The sequence below is a fragment of the Mobula birostris genome, chromosome 2 (genome assembly GCF_030028105.1).
Source record: "Mobula birostris isolate sMobBir1 chromosome 2, sMobBir1.hap1, whole genome shotgun sequence".
Lineage (NCBI taxonomy): Eukaryota > Metazoa > Chordata > Chondrichthyes > Myliobatiformes > Myliobatidae > Mobula > Mobula birostris.
Window position 1 is genome coordinate 199491387 of NC_092371.1, and position 21956 is coordinate 199513342.

At 39.3% G+C, this 21956-nt stretch overlaps 1 protein-coding gene across 1 annotated transcript in view; it reads right to left on the reverse strand.

Moving 5' to 3' along the window:
* Positions 1-1483: 1483 nt before the first annotated feature.
* Positions 1484-21956, reverse strand: part of mfsd2b (MFSD2 lysolipid transporter B, sphingolipid) — a 111701-nt gene continuing 91228 nt past the window's right edge. The window contains exons 9-14 of the mRNA XM_072251305.1: positions 20651-20734; positions 16908-16991; positions 13945-14057; positions 9472-9615; positions 8557-8733; positions 1484-1843 (exon numbers count right to left, since the gene is read on the reverse strand). Of these exons, the coding sequence (XP_072107406.1) occupies positions 1789-1843; positions 8557-8733; positions 9472-9615; positions 13945-14057; positions 16908-16991; positions 20651-20734 (657 nt within the window). The 3' untranslated portion in view covers positions 1484-1788. The remainder of the gene's footprint in view (positions 1844-8556; positions 8734-9471; positions 9616-13944; positions 14058-16907; positions 16992-20650; positions 20735-21956) is intronic.

Here is a 21956-nt window from a genome sequence, read left to right on the forward strand (position 1 = left end):
CAGCATGAGGAGAAAGTAATTAATCTGTCCCATTCCAAAAGGAGTTTTGGAATCTTCTTTCAGAGAGTTCACCTGGACACGGCCGCTAAAGTGAGTTTGAAAGGAATTTTACTCTGCAAAGTGCGTACTAGCACAATTGCATACTGTTTTTGATTATATCCATCATTTTTTTACCTTTATATCTAATAAATAACCTATCACTAGTATATCTCTGTAAGATATATAAAGACTGCCTTTTAAGTCAGGGTAGTGGCTGGGACATGAACTATTTAATTGCCTTCCTATAATACTCACTCACTCATGATCCTTTCTATCAATTTCAATTTTCTACTACCTTTGAAAATGCTATTGGACCAGTGATCTAAATTTAACAGAAAGTACAAAATTTCTAAATTGGATCATGGTTTCAAAGTAACTATCTAAGCACTTCTCCATGAAGCAAAAAAAAATTGTTTCAATCACTTCATCTGGTTTTTTTTTATAAATATATAGTTGTGTCTCGACAATGTCTAAAAATGTCATGGTGAATGTTAATGGAATTGATTGAAAATTTTGGCAACATAACTGCAGAATGATTCTAAATCCCTCAATTCATATCCTGATCTTTGTTTTGGTTTCTTTACCTTGCGGTGGACAACTAATGCTCTCCAGCCGTAAGATCAAATTCAAACATTGTGTTGATGATTCTTTGGAGTTTATGCTCTCAAGTACTAAATCAAGACTTCCTGAGTCCATCACTTCACAATAGAGCCTTTGATTATCATACAGATTCAGTAAACTTTTCATTCTGTGTTAAAAGTGAAACATACATTTGTTAATTCACAACATCATTTAGTCACTTGCATTGTAATTTCATATCTTCTCAAATTCTAGGGAATTTTTAACATTCAACACTGTGAAAACCTCATAATAACTTGTCTCTGGCCAATATTCTTCTTTACCTCCTTCAATTTGGAAGATTACTGCAATTGACTACAGCATGTCTATAAGTATACACACTTCAAAATGTTCAAAGCAAATTATCAGATTTTGGATACTTAAAAGCACTTTTGTGTCCCTTGCATGAACATTGTGATGCACCAATCTTTTAAAAGTTTGATTTTTAACTATTGTTATTGATAGTGCCAGAGTGTTGTTGATTTTTTAAAGTTTTATTTCATGAGAAAATTGAAATACCTAACTTCAATAATTTGACATTCATCATAAATATTTCTTGTAGTATTTCCTTACTTAAGAATATAAAACCTCCATTTTATTCTCCAAATATTTACAATCTTCTGAAAACATGGATAATTTATTAAAAAGTATAATTATTGCTATTGAAAAGCAATGCTTCTCAAATGAAAAATCTCTGAAAATCTGAATTGAATTGAATTGACTTTATTACTTACATCCTTCACATACATGAGGAGTAAAAATCTTTGTTACGTCTCTGTCTGATGTGCAATATGCAATTTATAGTAATTTATAATAAATAGTATGTTAGTGGTTACTCAGTAATAAAGTAAAATTTGAAAAACATTAAATAAAAGGGAATATGTGAATACTATACATTCCTTTACTCAATGTTACATTTCTACACTTTGTCAGCTTCTCTATATGAATAAATTCATTGTTTTAGGTTTAAAAAATATCTGCATAAGGTGTATTAAAATATAAATTGTTGCAATAGCCTTTGCATTCTTTTGCAGTTTATGTAATATACACAGATATTGCAGCAGTAACAATTCCTGCAGACATTGGAATCTATGGCTTGTAAATGATTGTCATATTCAGTCCTGATATTTGTCACAATATTCTCCGCATGTCATTCAGTTGATGATCACAGTTCTGCGTGTTGTTCCTGTAAAGCAGATGAGTACATTAAGTATTTACATGAGAAATTGCATTTCATAATTTTTTTTAGAGAAAAACTGTTTCTATGGATTTAATTTTGCTTCCAGGTGTTAAGATACGATTATATCTTTTTCCAAACACTCCATTAAACATAGTGATTTAAGTGGACTTCAACCCTGAAAATGAGGTGAGCAGGTTTTGGCTGACCTGCTCCTGTGGTTCTGAAGGAGCATTCACAATCAGCAGATGTCATTTCAGTAGTCTCTTTCTGCTGGGCACCTCTGCCAGTATGTCATTATAGGTCTGTTACAGGAGGTAGCAGATGTGGAGCTGGTGGTTGCTTCAATGGGGCAGCGATATGGCTCTTTTCTGTTTGGAAAGCAACTACCCTGGGCAAAGATAAAAGGAAATTGATTCGAAATGTTCTACTGTCATGGTGAACAATGCTGATACTATTTTGCCCTATCTACAGCCAAACTTGGATTACTTCATGCTAGGATATTTTCAGGTTTGACTGTAAAAAGGATGAAAGAGACAACATTTCTGAAAATCCTACATCTGTTGTCAGAATGGACTTGGAGACAGCTGCAAAAATTCCAGCTTTAGTTTTGTACAGGCAGGGGCAGAGACATGGTAGAACCAGTTCACAACTCAAAGTCCAGCATAGTCTCTCCCTCAATCCAGTGCACATCATTGTGCCTCACTTGAGAATTCTGTATTTCCTATTTCTTTTAAATAAAATATAGAATGCTTTGTGTCTATATTACAAAAAACCTAGAGATATTCTGATGAAGGATCTCAGACCCAAAACGGTAACTTTGCTTCCTTTTCCCTAGGTAATGCCGGACATACCGAGTTCTTGTGGCATTTTCTGTTTTTAATTCAGATTTGCAGTTTTTTTAAAAATGATTTTCATAAAAATATTTGTTCTCTTTCTTTAGAAAGTTCCAATTTTTAAGAAATCATTAAACATAAACACAAGAATGTAAGAAAATTGTAGCAGGTGTAGGCCACTCATCCCTCCTTTCAATATAATTGTGGCAGCTCTACCCCAGGTCCATACCTTCACTATGCCAGATGTCCAATGTCCTTAATCCCCTCATCTCTCAAAAATATATCTACTTCCACTTTAAAGTAATTCTCATGATCTAGCTTCCTCAACTGTCAGGAGCAGATAATTCCAGAGATTCACCACCCTTTGAGAGGAGAAGTTTCTATGAACGTCAGTTTTAATTGACTCACTCCTTATCTTGAAACTATGTGCCCTCATTCGAAATTCTCATTGGCAAAAGCATCCTATCTGTAATGTCCCTGTCATGTCTCTGTCATGCTGAACTTGAGTTCAGCAGGACAGTTTATTCTGGACACTTCAAATGCTAAAGTGCCATCAAGGTGACCGAAGTGAACTCCTAGGTTGAGATATGATTTTAATCAGCTTTAAGAGCAATCTACCACATTTGTACAAGAGTTGAAGCTTGCATTATTCTACTGTATGGAGAAAGACATAGGGCTGATTCCTACTTACAGTGCCTTCTGATATTAACGAGCCTGCATAGCACTTTGGCTTTTGTGCTGGATCCAATGTCCTCTGCTAAGGTGAAGAAATAACCAAGTTCCTACTTAAGCACAAACGAGAGAAAATCTGCAGATGCTGGAAATCCAAAACAACACAGACAAAATGCTGGAGGAACTCAGCAGACCAGGCATCTATGGAAAAAAAGTACAGTCGACGTTTCAGGCCGAGACCAGGGCCAATTCCTCCAGCATTTTGTGTGTGTTGCTTACACCCTGCTTAAATATAGTTTTTCCTTTAATATTACTTTCTGCTGAGTACTTGAGGAGGTTTCTTGAAATGCATTTTTTTGTGAATTTCTGGGCTGGATTATCAATACTACCAATAACAGTTAACATTTAGTCTGAATGCCATCCGAAATGAATGCATACTGTACTACACTTTCTATAACAGCTTATCAGGGGTAAGTGGTGCTTGGTCAGGGGCACCTTGATAGGAGACTCTTAAGAGGCATAGGAGGCAAACATGATCAGCATTTAAAGGAGAGTGGGACAGGAAGGTGGGGTGACTCTTGTACTTCCACTCTCCCTGTTGGTTCATGACATCCCTCCTACTCAGGATCTCCTTTACTAGTCAAACCTTTCACTTGGTCTCTGAGCCATCCATTCTATCTATTGGAAGGGTACCATAGGAAAGGAGCATTGGCAACATCTACTCAACTGGAGTACTGCTTCTCATCATGTGTGCTGAGCAAAATCTTATTATCAAGAACATACTCTTATGCCAGAAAAATAAATTCAATGCATCTTGGGAGTACCTCTGATCTAAGTAGTGGAATCTTATTGGCTATATTATTGCCTAAGCTAGGGACCACCAAGGGCCATGTTTGGCGCAGATGACTGCTGGAGAGATCGTCACCTGATCTACATCACCACATCCATCAGACTCATGAAAAATGGAATGTTCATAAGAAGCAGACCAGGCCAAGGCTAAACTTTGAGAGACTGTTTGGGGAAAACCTCCAATGGAAATATCCAAAGGGTATCGAAGAACACTGGGGTCTGCTTAAATCCACTATCCTCAAACCTGCAAAAACATTCTTGGGTACAAGTCCAGAAAACATCAGGACTGGTTTGATGATAATGACATGGAGGTGGGACAACCCATCTCCAAGAAAAGGAAAGTCACTTGTGCCTGGCAAAAAGACTACAGCAGCCAGGCCAAAAGAGAAGCTTACTCCAGAGCTAAAGCAGTGTGAGGGAGCTAAAGAATTCTCGGTGGACGACTGAGAAAGCCCTAGAAATCCAGAGACTGGCACACCCTGGTGACACAAGAGGTTTCTTCAGTACCACCAAAGCAATCTATGGTCCATGTTACAGTGAATTAAACCCTGTGCACTCAGAGGATGGGAAGAACTTGCTAAATGTACTGATGACGAGAACTCTTTCAAGAAATTTTTAACCACAAGAGTACTGCTGAACCAAAAGTTATTAACCAAATCCTGCCGAGACCTGTGAGGGACGACATGGGGGAACCTCCCTGTATGAAAGAGGTCCAAGATTGGTCCTAGCAGTGATCCTCAAGAAGGTGGACTCCTGCACCACATACATACCCTGCTCCTAAAGATCTGGGAAAAGGATAACTGTCCTTGGTGCTCAGGGATGCTCTAATAGTGGGAGGCAAGGCAGCCTGTGGCAAATACAGAGGCAGCTCCCTCCTGTCAACATCAGGCAAAGTGCTTGCATGTATCCTTGTCAACTGACTTCTTCCACTATCTGAAGTAGTACTCCAGGCATTACAGTGAGGTGTCCATCCATCTAGAGGTACCGCAGACATGCCAACTATATGAAAACGCCATGAAAAAGTACAAGAGCTTTGTACTTGGCTCTCATAGATTTGACAGAGGCATTTGGTACAGTGGACCACCAAGTTCTCTGGCATCAAGACATGGCTGCCCTGACAAGTACTTATGAATACTGAGGCTACTATATGATGGTATGTCAGTCACAGCACTCAGCAGTAGAATCAGAACACTTCCTTGTTAACAAAGGAGTTAGACAGAGTGTAGTAGCCTCAGTATTCATAAGTACTTGTCAGGGCAGCCATGTCTTGATAGTATATGCCAGAGACTTGGTGGTTCACTGTCATTGCACCCACCCTATTTGCCATCTTTATTGCTGCCATTCTTCACTTCAGTGGCCAAAACTGGTCACAGGGAATCTCAATCATGCCTAGAATGGACAACAAGCTTTTCAACCCCAACTGGTTCAAGGCCAAGAACAAGGTCAGCACCTCCTCTATCATGGAGCTTCAGTATGGGAATGACAACACCATCGCCAGTGCACTCTGAAGAAGACCTCCAATATATCCTGAAAGCCTTTGCCAAGGCATATAGGGCCCTGGGTCTTGTTTAGAATATTTAAAAAAAAATACAGGTCCTGTATCAGCTACCACCCAACCAGCTATTTATCCCAGCCCTGATAAAACTTGACAATATCGCCCTTAAAAATGTAGACCACTTGGCAGCGTTCCTCAAAAGCAAACACCAACTTGGAGATCAACCACAGCCTGAGTCTTGCTAATGGAGCCTATTTATGATTAAGGAAAAGAGTCTTTGAAGACCATGACATACAGGTCCAAACAAAACTTTTGGTCTTTAAAGCAGTTGTACTTCCTACATTACAATATGGAGCTGAATCAAGGATCACATACAATAGGCACCTGAAAGCCCTGGAACAATATCACCAAAAATAGTTAGCAGAAGATTTTGAGGATCAGCTGGAAGGACACCAGTATACTGGAGGAAGCCAACAAGAACAGTATCTCCATCATGTAAAGTAATACTAACTGCAAGCAATACCTAACTCCTGCTCCTCAGACAGATCCCTTACTCCCAGTTGAAGGAAGGTCAGCGAAAAGGCTTCAAAGATAACATCAAAATCATCCTGAAGAAATTCAACATTTACATCTAAAATCTGGGAAGGCACTGCACTCCATAGACACATCCGGAGGAAGTCTGTTTGAGAGGGAGCTACGCTACATGAGAGCGACCTCCGCTGTGCCTCACAGAACAAGCAGCAGCTGTGGAAGGAGAGACTGAATAGCCAAAAGACCTAACAACGAACCACAGCCACCACTTACACTTGCCCAGACTGACCAGAATATGTGGATCCCAGATCTGCCTCTACAGTCACTTGAAGACCCATCAATAGTTAATCACTCAGGAGAACTTCATACCCAACTCGAGTGATCGTACCACTGGCATTGCCATGTGACTTTCTGCGGAAGTACTCTAAGTGTGTAGACCTGGTACTGCCCTATGAATTCTTTCAGCATTTAAATAACAAACCCAAATGTTTTTCACACTTTCAGGTAATTTAAAATGATCATATTTAGCAAATAGACCTAAAATTGCATGCTGCCTCCAAGTTTGCAAGCAGATCTTATTAGCACATCCACTGTTCAGCACCTGTTTGCAGTTTTGTACCAATTAACTTCCAGCATCTTCTAGCATTAATCACATATTGATTTTAATGGTATATTTAGAATTCTGAATATAATAATTAGATGCCCTAATCACAAATATTCTTTACTTAAACCCTTATTACTTGCAATAGAGAGAGTACAACAAAGGTTCCTGGGATGGTGGCTTATCAAATGAAGAATGATTAAGCAGAGTAGTACTATTCCCTTGTGAGATTAGTAAAATGAGGTGTGTTCTCATTCAAATTCTCACTGGGCTTGGCACATAGATGTAGAGTTGATATTTCTCCTGTGTTGGGAAAAATGTGCAATCTCAAGTTTAGGGATAAACAGTTCAGGACTGAATGGTTTTTTCATTTGGAAGATAGTGAATTTCTTCATTTGGAGGGCCATGGAAGCTCAGTGACTGAATATATTCAGGGTGAAGATTTGTAGATTTTTAGATATTAAGGGAATTAAGAGCTATGGATTTTGCATAGGAAAGTGTTGCTGAGATTTTTAAAAAATCATCTACAATCTGATTGAAGCCAGAGCAGGTATCAGCCTGGTCCTGTTTTTGTTTGTCTTCCTATGCACTCTTTTCACAAATGGTGCAAATAGTACAAAATTGCCTCATGGACAGCAAAACTGATCAAGCAACATCCAGCCACTGCCCAAACACCCTTCATCACAGGGAGGACTTTCAGTCAGTATTCCAAAGAGTAGTGAACCTACTCCCAGTACTACACATAAGATGTTCTAGCTCAGGGCTGTATTGGTGTGGTGATCAAGGATTAAAGCTGTGTGATGCAGAGTTAAGGTGTGGTCACACCAACACAGCCTGCAGAAGTAGGTTTCTCCCTGCCTTGTATCATGATCAGAAACTGAAATGGTAATTAAATATAGGCATATGTTAAGCTAGTAATATCTTACACTCTCTGGCCCCAGAGTTCTTGAGCTGGTGATAAATAATTCAGCTTCTGCTTAATGATAGGAATTCACAATGGTTTTCATAAGGGACAACTGTAATTGCAGGAAAAAAGCCTTGCACAAAAATAATTTTAGTCAGCAATAAGGCACCAATCAGAAAGTCCATTATTGCCATCTTGGCTGCTGTCTGTTACTAGGCAACCATAAATCTGAGACTCTGTGATGTTTCAGAGTCAGATCATACACCTATTTTCTCTTAATTTGATTCCTGTATTGAGCTGTGGTAGGACTTCCATTGATGAAGCCGATTACACTTATTACACAGAATAAAAGCATTGTACTTGCATTATCATCAAAAGAAGGCCTTTTGTTTAGAAAAATGATCAATGAATCTTCTATATATAGTCGAAGTTAATGTATTAAATTAACTCCATTTCAGTTTCTGAAGAAGTTCTACATACAGACCATGCGATGTATAACAAATTAAACATCTCCTATGCATTGACTGAGATTCTCCTCTGTAGATACTACCTGACCTTGCTGAGCATCCCTTGCATTTTGCATGTGATGTACTTTTATCATGAATCTGGGTCTAATAATCACTTGCACCGCACTACCCTCCCACCCTTTGGTTTTGCTTACTTGAACAAAATGAACAGCGAGTGGGGAGTATATTGAATTGTGGATGTGGCACCACTCACTTGATCGTATCACTTCGGTGGAATTTTTACTTCTGGAACAAACATGGGACAATCAGGCCTTGTTCCCCCACTGCCTCTTTGCTTTGATCAAACAATTCTATAATAAGTACGTACCTTAGCTCTTGGAGTGCCAATTTGTTTCTCATTCGGACTTCTTCTGTTATTGGGTAGAACTGGAATATCAATAATCCAATGATTATCAGTCCGGTGGGCGCTGCCCCCACCAACAGCTTTAGGGTGAAAGCCACAGGGGGTGGCTGAGAGCACACTCCCGTTTCATAGCCTGCAAAGCTAAGACACAAACAGTGCTCACTATCAAGCCTTCAGGGCATCTATTCTCTCATGTACATTTTTCACATTGAAGAATTCTGATTGCAGATATTTGGGATTGGAACTGTAATATTAACTTTCTCACATGAGGTAGATCATTGATGTCAAAGCAAAACTACTATTAAATATCAAATCAGAATGCTGTGCAGGTTTTGTGTCTGCTAACTGTGGATGCAATGAAATCATCAGAATTCTAATACAATGCCCTTTGAATTTGCCCAAATTACTAAACTTGAGCGAAAATCAGAGGCAGACTGCTCAGTGCCACAGTTAATTTCTGAAGGTGCCTTTAATGTATCATCTTACTGCCTTTCCTCTGAATGGTGCTGCATCAGTGTGAATGGACAGGAAAAAAAGCCATGATCCAAGGTAGCGGATATGGTATTGATGCAGGGTAGGACTAAGATGGGCCAGATGACATAGATCTTCACTCTGCACCTTGCTTAATGCTCATGGGTGTGAATTCTACATCTGCATACATGAGATATTCTTATCCACATTTCACAAAGTTTAAAAAGTACTCCTTTTCACTGTGTTCTCATTCTATTTAGTGAGACTGAGAATTAATGAGAATGTGTTTTAAAAGAGAAGTTATTTTTCTTACTGCTGCTGCTTGACAAATTTCACACCATATAATGTAAGTGGATGATAATAAATCTGATTCTGAAGCACCTTGAAATATGTATCCGAAATACTTACTCAAGGCTAAGTGTAGAGAACCCAAGAGAAACTCCGGCAGCAAGCTTGGTGAAGAAAACATAAAATGAACAAAATATAGGTTCTAATCCTTTTATGAATGGGTTTTGAAGTCTAAAATCATCCACCACATCAGGAAGCAAAGACCTGAAATGAGAAACAAATAGATCTTTTATATAATGCACTTGCAAACAATGATGTAGTAGAATGCCAACAAGTTCTTTACATGGTGGTGCATCTGTCATCTGTGGTGTAGAAGTTTTCATTTACCATGAGTGAAGAGGGTGGTAATGCTGACTAGATGCTACTTTGAAAAATAGTATTCCATTGTGTGTGACAAGCTTGAGTGTCTGTCCTGTTACAGCTCATGAGAATATCCCACAGTGCCCACCAACAGAACAAGTTTAAAAACAGCTTTTGTGGTTTCTTTCTGACAAGGAACATTCTTTCTGAAGGCCTGTACCCATAAATCATCTGAGACTGACACTGAGGTGAGGAGATAATCTGTCATTTTTCCTCACTTTTTTAACATTTTTATCAGCAACCAATCCATCATCGCACCAAACTGGTTTGTCAGACCTGTCAAGATTATGACATGTGCAAGGTGAGTAGAAATTCTATTGCTTTTCCATTATTTAAACTTCAAAATAGAATAATTTTTCCAATAAAACATGTATAAATATGCTATTTATAAAATAGCCAAGCATTCTTCAAATAAGAATTGATCTTTTTGATTGATATCAATAAGTTGGAAAGGGCTTTGAAATTACTTGAGTGATAAGTGGTGCATCTTGTCTATTGTGCAAAAACATCTTAAAATTTTGCAGTATTTTAATTCAAGAAAAAATAGATTTTATGTAACATTTTGAATCGATGACAGCAATTTTAAATTTGCTGATTTATTCTTGCTTCTGTTTTGTGTCACCTTTTTTGAAAAGGAAACGGACTGGATGATGCTTCAGATGATCAGCCTCTGAATTGCTTCTGCCCCCACCTTAGCCCTACATCCACACTAAACTATCATCCCATCTTGCTCCTAAGGATCGGTCAGTGAGCCACAAGTGATGTGTAGACTGCAGAGAGAAAAATTAAAGTGCCGTACCCTGGATCACCCCCATAACTTTCTGACAGTACATGCTGTTGAAGGCCTTTTCGTGACATTTAAATGCATCGGCACTACATGCACCAGCCTGGATGAATGCAGCTTCAACAACCCTCAGAAAGCTCAACGGCATGCAAGATGTAGTCACCTACCTGATAGGCATCCCATTCAGACATTCACTCACTACCCCACCAATGCATAGTGGCAGCAAATTGTACTGTCCATGCAATGCACTACAGCACCTCAAGGCTCCATAGACAACACTTTCCAAACCCACAACCTCCTCCAGCTAGGACAAGGGCAGCAAAGGAGTAACAGTCTACAAGTTTCTGAACAGCCTCGTTGACCTACAACACCCATAGATGCTGCATGATTTTTAATCCACGCTTTTTATTTATTCGTGATCTTTTCAGCTTGGTTTTACCATAAAACCAGGGTGAACCAAAAGGGTCAGACCAGTTACGCTCACAGATCTCAATTTTGCAGATGACATAGTTCTGCTCTCTGACCAGATGGAGGAAGCACAGCAGCTACTGACAAAAGTGGAAATTGAGTGCAATAAAGTTGGACTTCACCTAAATGCTAAGAAGACAGAGTACATGGCATTTATCTGTGACGAAGGTACTCTCGAAACCGTAAAGAATGATACCATTAAGAAAGTCTTTGACTACAAGTACCTTGGGTCAAGTTTGATGAGTTCGGAGAAGGACATGAAGATACGGAAGGTACTAGCGTGGAGGGCTATGAACGACATGAAGGAAATCTGGAAGTCGAACCTGACCAGAGGGCTTAAAAAGAGGATCTTCATAGCAGTCATAGAGTCCATTCTCACGTACGGATGCGAGACGTGGACAGTCGCCAAGACTATGCGGAAGTCTCTAGGTGGTTGCTATACACGAATGCTCTGGATGGCTCTTGACGTGAGTTGGCAACAGCACATGATGAACGTTGAGCTCTATGACGACCTACCGATGCTCACCACTAAAATCGAGGCGAGAAGACTGCAACTAGCGGGGCACTGTCTACGCCACCCCGAGCTACCTGCCAGCCTAGTCATCATATGGGAGCCCAAGCATGGGAGGTTGAACCCTGGGCACCCTCCCAAGACTATGGTCAACACGCTCCTAGAAGACAGCGGCGCGGCTAATGTAGATGAACTGAACACACTGATGAGGGAGAGGGAGAAGTGGAGAGTCCGTCATCGTGCCCGATGCTGGCCCCCTAGGCCTGAGTCGACGTAGTAGTAGTAATTTATTTATTCACAAAATGTGGACTTTGCCGTCTAAGCCACCTCGAAAAGGTGGCGGTAAACTGCCTTCCTGATCCTACTTTAGCCCTTGAGGTGTGGATACACCCACAATGCTGTTTGGCCCAATTACCTTGAAGTTGCCCTCTGACTTAGAAATATTTTGCCTTTACTTCATCATTCATTGCTCAGCCGAATTCCTGGAACTCTCCTCCTAACAAGAATAGGTTACAGGGAAATAGGTGGCACTATGAGTTGATGGAAATATTCTAAGAACTGAGATAGATTTGATGAGTCAAACTTCCAATCTTTGCCTTTTGTGAAATATGCTGATTTTTAAAATGCGGCAAGGTAAAAAAAAATTACCTATTGGTAAAGTGCCACCCTAATGCAGCTTTTTAATAGGGTAGTGTACCAATTCTATAATTTAGCCTCTAAAATACTCAGGTCCTACTGTGGTTCTCTGTTGAATCATTATGCACAAGTAGCCCTGAAATTATTTCTTATATCATATGAGCACTCATGCTGACATGCAGAATATTTTGACATGATAAGTAACACTGTTTGTTCTTAAGACCAATAAGTATTTGCAGCAACATAGTAGAAACAAATGAGCAGGATTTTCAGCTCCAGGTTCAGCACCATCAAATAGCCACATCTAGATCCTAAACCAGTTTGGATTTGAGTTAATAGTTTCCTATATTCTTGACTCCTGAAAACGTAAGAAGCCAAATATTCGACTTTTGTGTCATAAGGTAATATAAGAAATATAAAAAGTTTCTGTTACAGAGTATTCTCATAGATTAATGGATTATCTTACCTGCGACAATATTATAGAGAGATACTTTATTGATTCCAAAAGAAATTACAGTGTCAACGTAGCATCACAAGTACACAGATATACAAATATTAGAAGAAAAGTAAGAAAGTATCCCAGATACTTTGTATATACAGATAAAATTAGTCCATTAGTCCCCACCATTGAATATATTTACAAGGATTGTTGCCACAAGAAAACAACATCATCATCATCTAAAACCCTCACCATCTGGGCTGGGCCCTCTTCTCACTATTACCTTTGGGCAGGAGGTACAGAAGCCTTAAATTCCACATCACCAGGATCAGGACCATTTATTACCCTAAAACCCATCAGACTCCTCAATCGGCATGGATAATTTCATTCACCACCTCTCTGAACTGATTCAACAATCTACTTTGAACTTTGATTTTGAGGCTGGAGGAGGGACAGCAGGAAAGTAGAGGGCCCTGATATTCACTAATTCATGAAGATGACAGGGCAAATTGATAAGGCTTAAAAAAATGTAAGGAATACCAAAATGTTACAAAAAGGGTCCTTTGGAACTAATGATAAACCTTTACAATCCTCTGATTAGATCTGTTAGATTAATGTGCATAATTCTGAGTACTAAACTTCAATAAGGCCTTAGGAAGGATACTGAGGAGATGAGTGGTGAGGGTCACATGACAGTGGAGAAACTGGGAATGTTCCCCTTATAACAGAAAAGGTAGCTTAACAGAGTTTTGAGAGAGGAAGTTGAAGATGTCTCATAAAACTATGAGTCATCTTTATGGAAAAATTTACCTAGATTTTTTTGTGGCCACCAAAGGCCTTTGCATCAATTATTGATTACCATCAAGCCCTACAAATGTTCTAAATTATTTAATTTAGCCATATCCTGTGAACTTCCCCAAATATGGCAGGTTGATGTGGTGGAGAGTGAGTTCTGTCACTGAATCCTGGAAAAATGATGAAATGCAAGGTCTGAGGTAGAACCCGCTTGGACTTCACCTCTGTCTCCAACATAAATTTGGGAATATGTGCTATAATTAATTAGAACTTCCATTGCAAACTCATGAAAAGAAACTTTTCAGATACAAGTTAGAAAACTGATTGATTATTCTCTGTTGCATATTCTAATTTTGAGTCAGATTGTAAAAGTAAGATTAAGAGAGACTATTTTGTGGAAAAGCAAGTTTTGCAGTGTGAAATTATCAGTAAGAAAAAGTGTATTGGGTCAATGAACGTGTTTACACGTGAGGAACAGTCATCAAGTTGACCACTGGATGCATGAATCCCAAGTCAGGTAAATAAGTCCCAGGTACTTACCAAAGCAAAAGGAAATACGAAGCCACACTCAGACCTGAGGAGACTGCTACCATATAGGAAACAATCGGATTGTTTGTCAGGGAAACCATCATGATTAAAAACGGAATAATCCACTGTAAACAGGAGAGAATACAACAAAATGAGCAAGTTTGCAATGTTACATTGATGTTCCCCTGTGACATTTACTTCAAAGTGCTGAACTATTTTCTATCCATCGTTGATTTTCTTTGCTAAGCACATGAAGGTAGGTTGCACAGGGCATTGTTGTGCAGTGTTACTCAAACGCATAGACAATTCCTCTGATACTGAACATTTGAATATTCTGCATCTATGTCCCTTCAGTGACACGCATTTATTGCCCTTTCCACTGAGACTTTGAACCAGATCTTACTCAGAACAGAAATCCAGCCGGTCTAAATTCCAGCCCTGTAGTTAAAGTTATCCACATTTGTCTCAGCCCTTAAATGTTTAACCAAACAGAGCTACAACTAAATTATAACAAAGCCAGATTTAGTTCTTGTTTCTGCTGAATTATTCAAACCTTATCGGGGCTGAGCTGAATATAATGGACGGGCCAATGATGGAAAGTGCGTCTGGCAGGGATATTGCTGCTGCTGACCTCTGCTGGACCGTTGTGTGAGTGCAGGGAAATGTACTTAGCTATCACTTCCCGGCTTTCTATACTGACACCTTCCCCCCTTCCTCCTTGTGTTATTATGTGTGTACATAATAATGAAGAATTTTAGTTCCCACTGTGCAATGTGGGTGGTTCACCTGCAACAGGAAGTGATGTTGGTGAGCTGCCTGGGACGCGTTCAGGCCGAGGAGAAGCCATTCCTGGAGTGTCTCAAATAAGAATGTGTTAGTGTTTTTACCCACGCTGTTTGTCTTCATTAAGAACAAATATAACAGTGTCAGAAGTCGGTGAGAGGACTGAAAATGGAAGATAAATGAACTCCACGAGCACCACGAGACGCTAGTTCCACCAGAAAAAAAACTGTACTAAAGCAAGTGAGGTTAGCGGCCAGTGATGCAACTGAGCACATTGTGTCCAGAAATTCATCATGAGATTAAGGTGAGAGCACCGAAAATCCCCATAATGGATAACCCAAGTCCTCCCACACCTATGCAGTTTACCAGCAATCTAACTTGTATCTGGAAACTCTTCAAACAGCTATTCAGTATATATTTAGCCATGAAGCGGGGATGAAAACTTGGAAGTATCTTTCTACAAGTAATTGGAGAAAATGCTTTGGATATCTACAACAGCTTTCAAATTGACACAGACTTTACATTGGACACTCAGAAGAAAACATCTGAAGAGTATTTTGTCCCAGGTAAAAGCATTATGTTTGAAAGATGCAAGTTATTTTCCTGTGACCAAAAACTAGGTGTTAGTTGGAGTTTTTAGAAACTCGCTGGTTAGAGATAAAATAGTTCGCAGAACTTCAAATAATGTGCTCAGAGATCAATGATCCTCATCATCTTATAAACCTTTATCAGGTCACCTCTCATCCTCCATTGCTCCAAGGGGAAAAGGTCAAATTCACTCAACCTATTCTCATAAGGTAACCCTCCAATTCAGGCAACATCCTTTTAAATCTCCTCTGCACTCTTTCTATAGTATCCACATGCTTCCTGTGTTGAGGTGACCAGAACTGAGTGCTCAAAGGAATTTAAACTGCACACAAAAGGTTGTCACCCTCTAACCCCTTGGCATGTTAATTATATTACCAATCGTACACAATTACATTTCCTTTTCTGGTTTCTGATGTGAATGGTGCTGATAACATGGAGTTTGCAATGATTTGTCTGCAGATTTTAGAACTGGCTTGTTTATACCTTTTTTATCATAGAAATTATTGATTCACTATGTCCAATTCCAAAGAAGCAAAGGGTGTGAAGCGCAAAAGAACTGTTAGTTTATTTAAAGCGGAATGGCTTAATGAAACAGTAGAAACTGCTACACTGAAAGCTCATGAGGTCAGGAACATGCAGCTACGAGAAATATTTATGTACGATACAGAAGCTGGTGTTACTGTGAGTACTGTCATGATGCTAAAGCTGCTGGAGAATTTGCAAGGAGGAAGAAGTGGAGTAATATTTGGAAGGGTCCTGCTGAAGGGTTTTGGCCCGAAACGTCGACATTACTCTTTTCCATAGATGCTGCCTGGCCTGCTGAGTACCTCCAGCATTTCGTGTGTGTGTGTTGCTTGGATTTCCAGCATCTGCAGATTTTCCCTTGTTTGTAATATTTGGAAACTTAACTTTTGAAAGTGTCATTTAGCAAGTAAATCGCATATGGACTGTATGCAAAATCTCCTGTGAGAAAATCCTTCATTACCCGCTACAGGCCTGCTGCACATGTTTTGAGAGAGGGCAGATGAACGAGAGCGAAAATGGTCAAACTCTGAGGAGATCAAAGTTCTTATTTGTAGTTGATTTTATTTATTTTAAACAATGAACAACACACTGGACTTGGTAGTTTTTTATCCTTAGAATAGCTTCAGGTTTACTTCCACTTAAAAATTCAGTGCGCACATGTTGTTGTCATTGGGTAAAAAATCCTACAGCACAAGGTTTTTGCGCACACTAGTCTTTACAAGTTAGAGGGAACATTGCTATACTTTCTTCTAAATGACATGGCAGTCGGTCAAACAGCCCAATGTCTATAACTTCCATGGCAGGGCAGGAGCAGAACGCGGGAAAAGAATGATATTCCAGTTCCTTCCTTTTCACTTGCAAAAGGATGACATAACTACTGAATTTCCTTTTTGTCCAAGGTAGATGCAGCACTTCTCAGTCAAATATAACAACCTTTCTCTTTCTAATCTGACTGCGCAGAATGGAAAATTGAGAAACTTAACCCCCCGGATATACAAATGCCTTTTGTAAGGTGTTATGGCAGCAAAAAAAGAGATCTATATAACAAAAATTAGAAATAAAAGTATTTCAATACATACAGTAATGCCACAGTAAACTGCAGTTTTCTTCCCAAATCTCTGTAGAAACCACTGCCAGAATGGGATGGCTACAGCAGTAGATACCTGTAAGTTGGTAATTCAATCAGTCTACATGGGCAGTAATGACGGTGTGCAATTGATAATTATGAGCAAAGTACTATTGTAACAAAAACATTGTTTCCAGAAATTAAGTTAAGCTGGAAATTCACCACCCAATCAGGAATTTTCTGCATTTTCCCTAATGTAATTCAAGTTATTTTAAATATTGGGGATTAAAATAATTCTCCTCAAATTCCTGGATCCTCACTACAGTCTTGTTGAATTTCAGCATCCTATCCAATTTCTGTAAAAGTTCAGGATTCTTTCTAAAAATCCATGAAGTTCAAGGGTTACCGCTGCAGTACTGGCTGCCTCCTGGATCCTCATTGTAGTCTTCAAAGTTCAAAGGAAATGTATTATCAAAGTGCATATATGTCACCATATACAACCCTAAGATTCATTTTCTTGTGGCACATATAGTAATCCAAGAAACACAATAGAATCAATGAAAAACTGCACCCAACAGGATGGGAAAACAACCAAAGTGCAAAAGACAATGAACTGTGCAAATATTGGTCCTCTTGAAGATCAGAGTGGTCGGCTATGTGCGGAACCAAAGGAAATGGGGGAGATCTTAAATAGGTTGTTTGTGTTTGTGTTTACGAAGGAAACTGGCATGAAGTCTATGGAATTAAGGGAAACAAGTAGTGAGATCATGGAAACTGTACAGATCGAAAAGGAGGAGGTCCTTGTTGTCTTGAGGAAAATTAAAGTGGATAAATCCCCGGGACCTGCCAGGGTGTTCCCTCGGACCTTGAAGGAGACTAGTGTTGAAATTGCAGGGGCCCTGGCAGAAATATTTAAAATGTCGCTGTCTACAGGTGAGGTGCCGGAGGATTGGAGAGTGGCTCATGTTGTTCTGTTGTTTAAAAAAGGATCGAAAAGTAATCCGGGAAATTATAGGCCGGTAAGTTTAACGTCGGTAGTAGGTAAGTTATTGGAGGGAGTACTAAGAGACAGAATCTACAAGCATTTGGATAGACTGGGACTTATTAGGGAGAGTCAACATGGCATTGTGCATGGTAGGTCATGTTTGACCAATCTATTGGAGTTTTTCGAGGAGGTTACCGGGAAAGTGGATGAAGGGAAGGCAGTGGATATTGTCTACATGGACTTCAGTAAGGCCTTTGACAAGGTCCCGCATGGGAGGTTAGTTAGGAAAATTCAGTCGCTAGGTATACATGGAGAGGTGGTAAATTGGATTAGACATTGGCTCGATGGAAGAAGCCAGAGAGTGGTGGTAGAGAATTGCTTCTCTGAGTGGAGGCCTGTGACTAGTGGTGTGCCACAGGGATCAGTGCTGGGTCCATTTTTATTTGTCATCTATATCAATGATCTGGATGATAATGTGGAAATTGGATCAGCAAGTTTGCTGATGATACAAAGATTGGAGGTGTAGTAGACAGTGAGGAAGGTTTTCAGAGCCTGCAGAGGGACTTGGACCAGCTGGAAAAATGGGCTAAAAAATGGCAGATGGAGTTTAATACTGACAAGTGTGAGGTATTGCATGTTGGAAGGACAAACCAACGCAGAACATACAGGGTTAATGATAAGGCACTGAGGAGTGCAGTGGAACAGAGGGATCTGGGAATACAGATACAAAATTCCCTAAAAGTGGCGTCACAGGTAGATAGGGTCGTAAAGAGAGCTTTTGGTACATTGGCCTTTATTAATCAAAGTATTGAGAGCTGGAATGTTATGATGAGGTTGTATAACATTGGTGAGGCCAAATCTGGAGTATTGTGTTCAGTTTTGGTCACCAAATTACAGGAAGGATATAAATAAAGTTGAAAGAGTGCAGAGAAGGTTTACAAGGATGTTGCCGGGTCTTGAGAAACTCAGTTACAGAGAAAGGTTGAATAGGTTGGGACTTTATTCCCTGGAGCGTAGAAGAATGAGGGGAGATTTGATAGACGTATATAAAATTATGATGGGTATATATATATATATATATATATATATATATATATATATATATATATATAGTGAATGCAAGCAGGCTTTTTCCACTGAGGCAAGGGGAGAAAAAAACCAGAGGACATGGGTTTAGGGTGAGGGGGGAAAAGTTTAAAGGGAACATTAGGGGGGGCTTCTTCACACAGAGGGTGGTGGGAGTATGGAATGAGCTGCCAGACGAGGTGGTAAATGAGGGTTCTTTTTTAACATTTAAGAATAAGTTGGACAGATACATGGATGGGAGGTGTATGGAGGGATATGGTGTATGGAGGGATATGGTCCATGTGTAGGTCAGTGGGACTAGGCAGAAAATGGTTCGGCACAGCCAAGAAGGGCCAAAAGGCCTGTTTCTGTGCTGTAGTTTCTATGGTTATGGTTTTTCTATTAATCAAATATCAAGAACATGAGAAGAGTCTTTGAAAGTGAGTCCTTCACTTGCCCCATCACTGAACTGTTCCCGCAACCAAAGTTGAGGTGATGCTATCCCCGCTGGTTCAAGAGCTTGGTGATTGATGCTCGGCGAACATTATAATCCTCAGTACAGTTTTCTGAAAATCCAGGATTTTACCAATATTCCAATCATTCTTTGGATCCTCAAGATTTTGCAGGGAAACTGAATGATCCATGCTCCTGCCTTTGGAATAGTCAAGATCCTCTACATTCTTGTTAATCCTAGGATTCTCACAACAGTTCTATCTAATTTCCTGTGAAGCTTTAGAATCCTTTCTACCAGCCTAACAAACTCTAGGTCATCATGATATTCCTCTGAAAATTCAAGAGCCTTTTTGTACTTCTTCTCAACACCAAAATTCTATCAACAGTTCGCCGAAAATTAAGGCTCAGCATTACAGTCCGATCGAGTTCCAAGATCCTCACTGCACCTCCCTGAAAACCTTGAATCCCTATTTAATGCCAAACACAATCCAGGATGCTCTCTGGAATCCTATTATACCCTGCAATGCTCATTAAAGTCCCGTCAACCGCCAGCACACTTGTTATGATCCCTCAAGCTCCCAAATCCCTTTGATCCCTTCGAAACTCCAAAATTCCTGCTGCAGTTCTTTTTATCTCCATGCCTTCACTACAGTATTGACAAACCCGATCTACAGTCTTGTCAAAACTGAAGATCCTTCTTCCAGTCCTGTCAAATTTCAGGATGATCAGCACTTTCTCTCTACTACAGGATCCCTTTACCTCTAATTCTGGTGCACACAAACACGACCTGTATAACTTTATTGGTAAGCATTCTTGTTTTTAAACATGTTGCAAATTAAAATTTCGTCACCTATTTCACAGGCTAAAGGATGCATTGTCTCCAACTCACTGAGGTTTAAAAGTAGGTTCCAGTTTAATCATATTGTGTGCATAGCTTTGAGATTATTTCCTATATCATATAAACATCCATTGTGTTATATAGAATGTTTTGATACAAGTAGCACTGACGTGTCTGCTTGGTGTCTGCTTGTTTTAAGAACAGCAATCATTTGCAGCAGGATTATGAAGAGACAAGTAAACAGGATTTTTAGTTCTAGCTTTAGCACCCATTAAACATCAGCATTTAGTTTCTAAAATACTTTTGGATTTGAATTAATATTTTCTTTTGTCTTTGCTTCATGAAACAGAACCATCTTCACATAAACTCCATGTGTAAGTGTATACGCCAAGACAAAAGCTAAAATTAAACATACCAGAATTGTAAGGACGATATTTTGAAAATGATGTCGCAGATCTACAGCATAGGTGCAAAAGAGAGCGAAATTCCCCTCTACAAGCTGTGAATGAGAAAGTAAATTCATTATAATATACACAATATGTGCGCAAAGTTGTCAATATGCTTCTCAAGCCATCATTTTGGCAATGAAACTTCAAAACACTTAATATTTAAAGGGAAAATCATAAACTGAAGAAAAATTAGCCTGAATTTTGATATCAGGGCTGATTAACGAAGCATCACATGAGCATTATGTGTAGACTAGCCCACAACTTTCCTGTTGGTTTATGTTTAGAAATAAATAAATTATGGCATTCTCTAGGATCTGGGACTTTAGTGACTTTAAAATTCCGAACCCCTTTAGTGACTTTAAATAATCCAATTGGAGAATGGTTTATGACTCGTGCATTCCGAAATAGGAAGAGTAAGTGCAAATCATTGTACAGAAAGCAAAATAAAGAGGGAAAGACATTTTATGCTTTCTTAAACTAGCAATACTTATCTAAAGGAACAAGATTTTATTCTATAATTTTGATTGTGAATGAAGCTTTCCATACAATAACTATGAATTATCTGGATGTTAACAATCTGTCATGACAACTTTCAGGAATGACGATTAAATGCCTATTGCATAAATAAGAAATTTATGTATTTCATGTTTTTCAAAGTTTGGTTTTAGTATAAGTTCTGGAAGTCCAGAGCAACTACAGTAGAAACTTGACACAAAACCATTGCTGATGCTGGAACCTGCAACAAAGACAGTAAATACAAATGATCATGATCTTGAAACTCAGACAGTACTTTTTCTCCCCTCCATAAATGTTCTCTGACCTACTCAGTTTTTCAGGCAATTTCTGTTTTTGTTCCGGTAGCAACTTGGCAATTTCTGCATTTAGCTGTATACAGTATATAAAGTTACTCATGTCTGATTTGCTCCTTATAATGGTGAACCAAGAACATTAGGCAGGAATGATGAGACTAAATGTGTAAAAGTTTAAGACTTGTTCATTCATAAATGTGTAATAGTTTGGGTTCATGGCTTGACAGTGATCTCTATGTTGATTGCATTAGTGAAAACTTCAATATCACACCCTGTGAAAGCGTGGGTTGGCAACTTTGGGATGTCTAAGCTCAAGCATATAGGTTTTCCCCAGGTTATGAACACCCAGCTTGTGGATAGCCTGTACAAACAAAGAAACATTTGGGAGATTGGAAGGATGACTTTTCCTTTTATGGTGAGGCTGCTGGACCTTCGCCATTGGGAACTTGGTTTGGAGCAATAC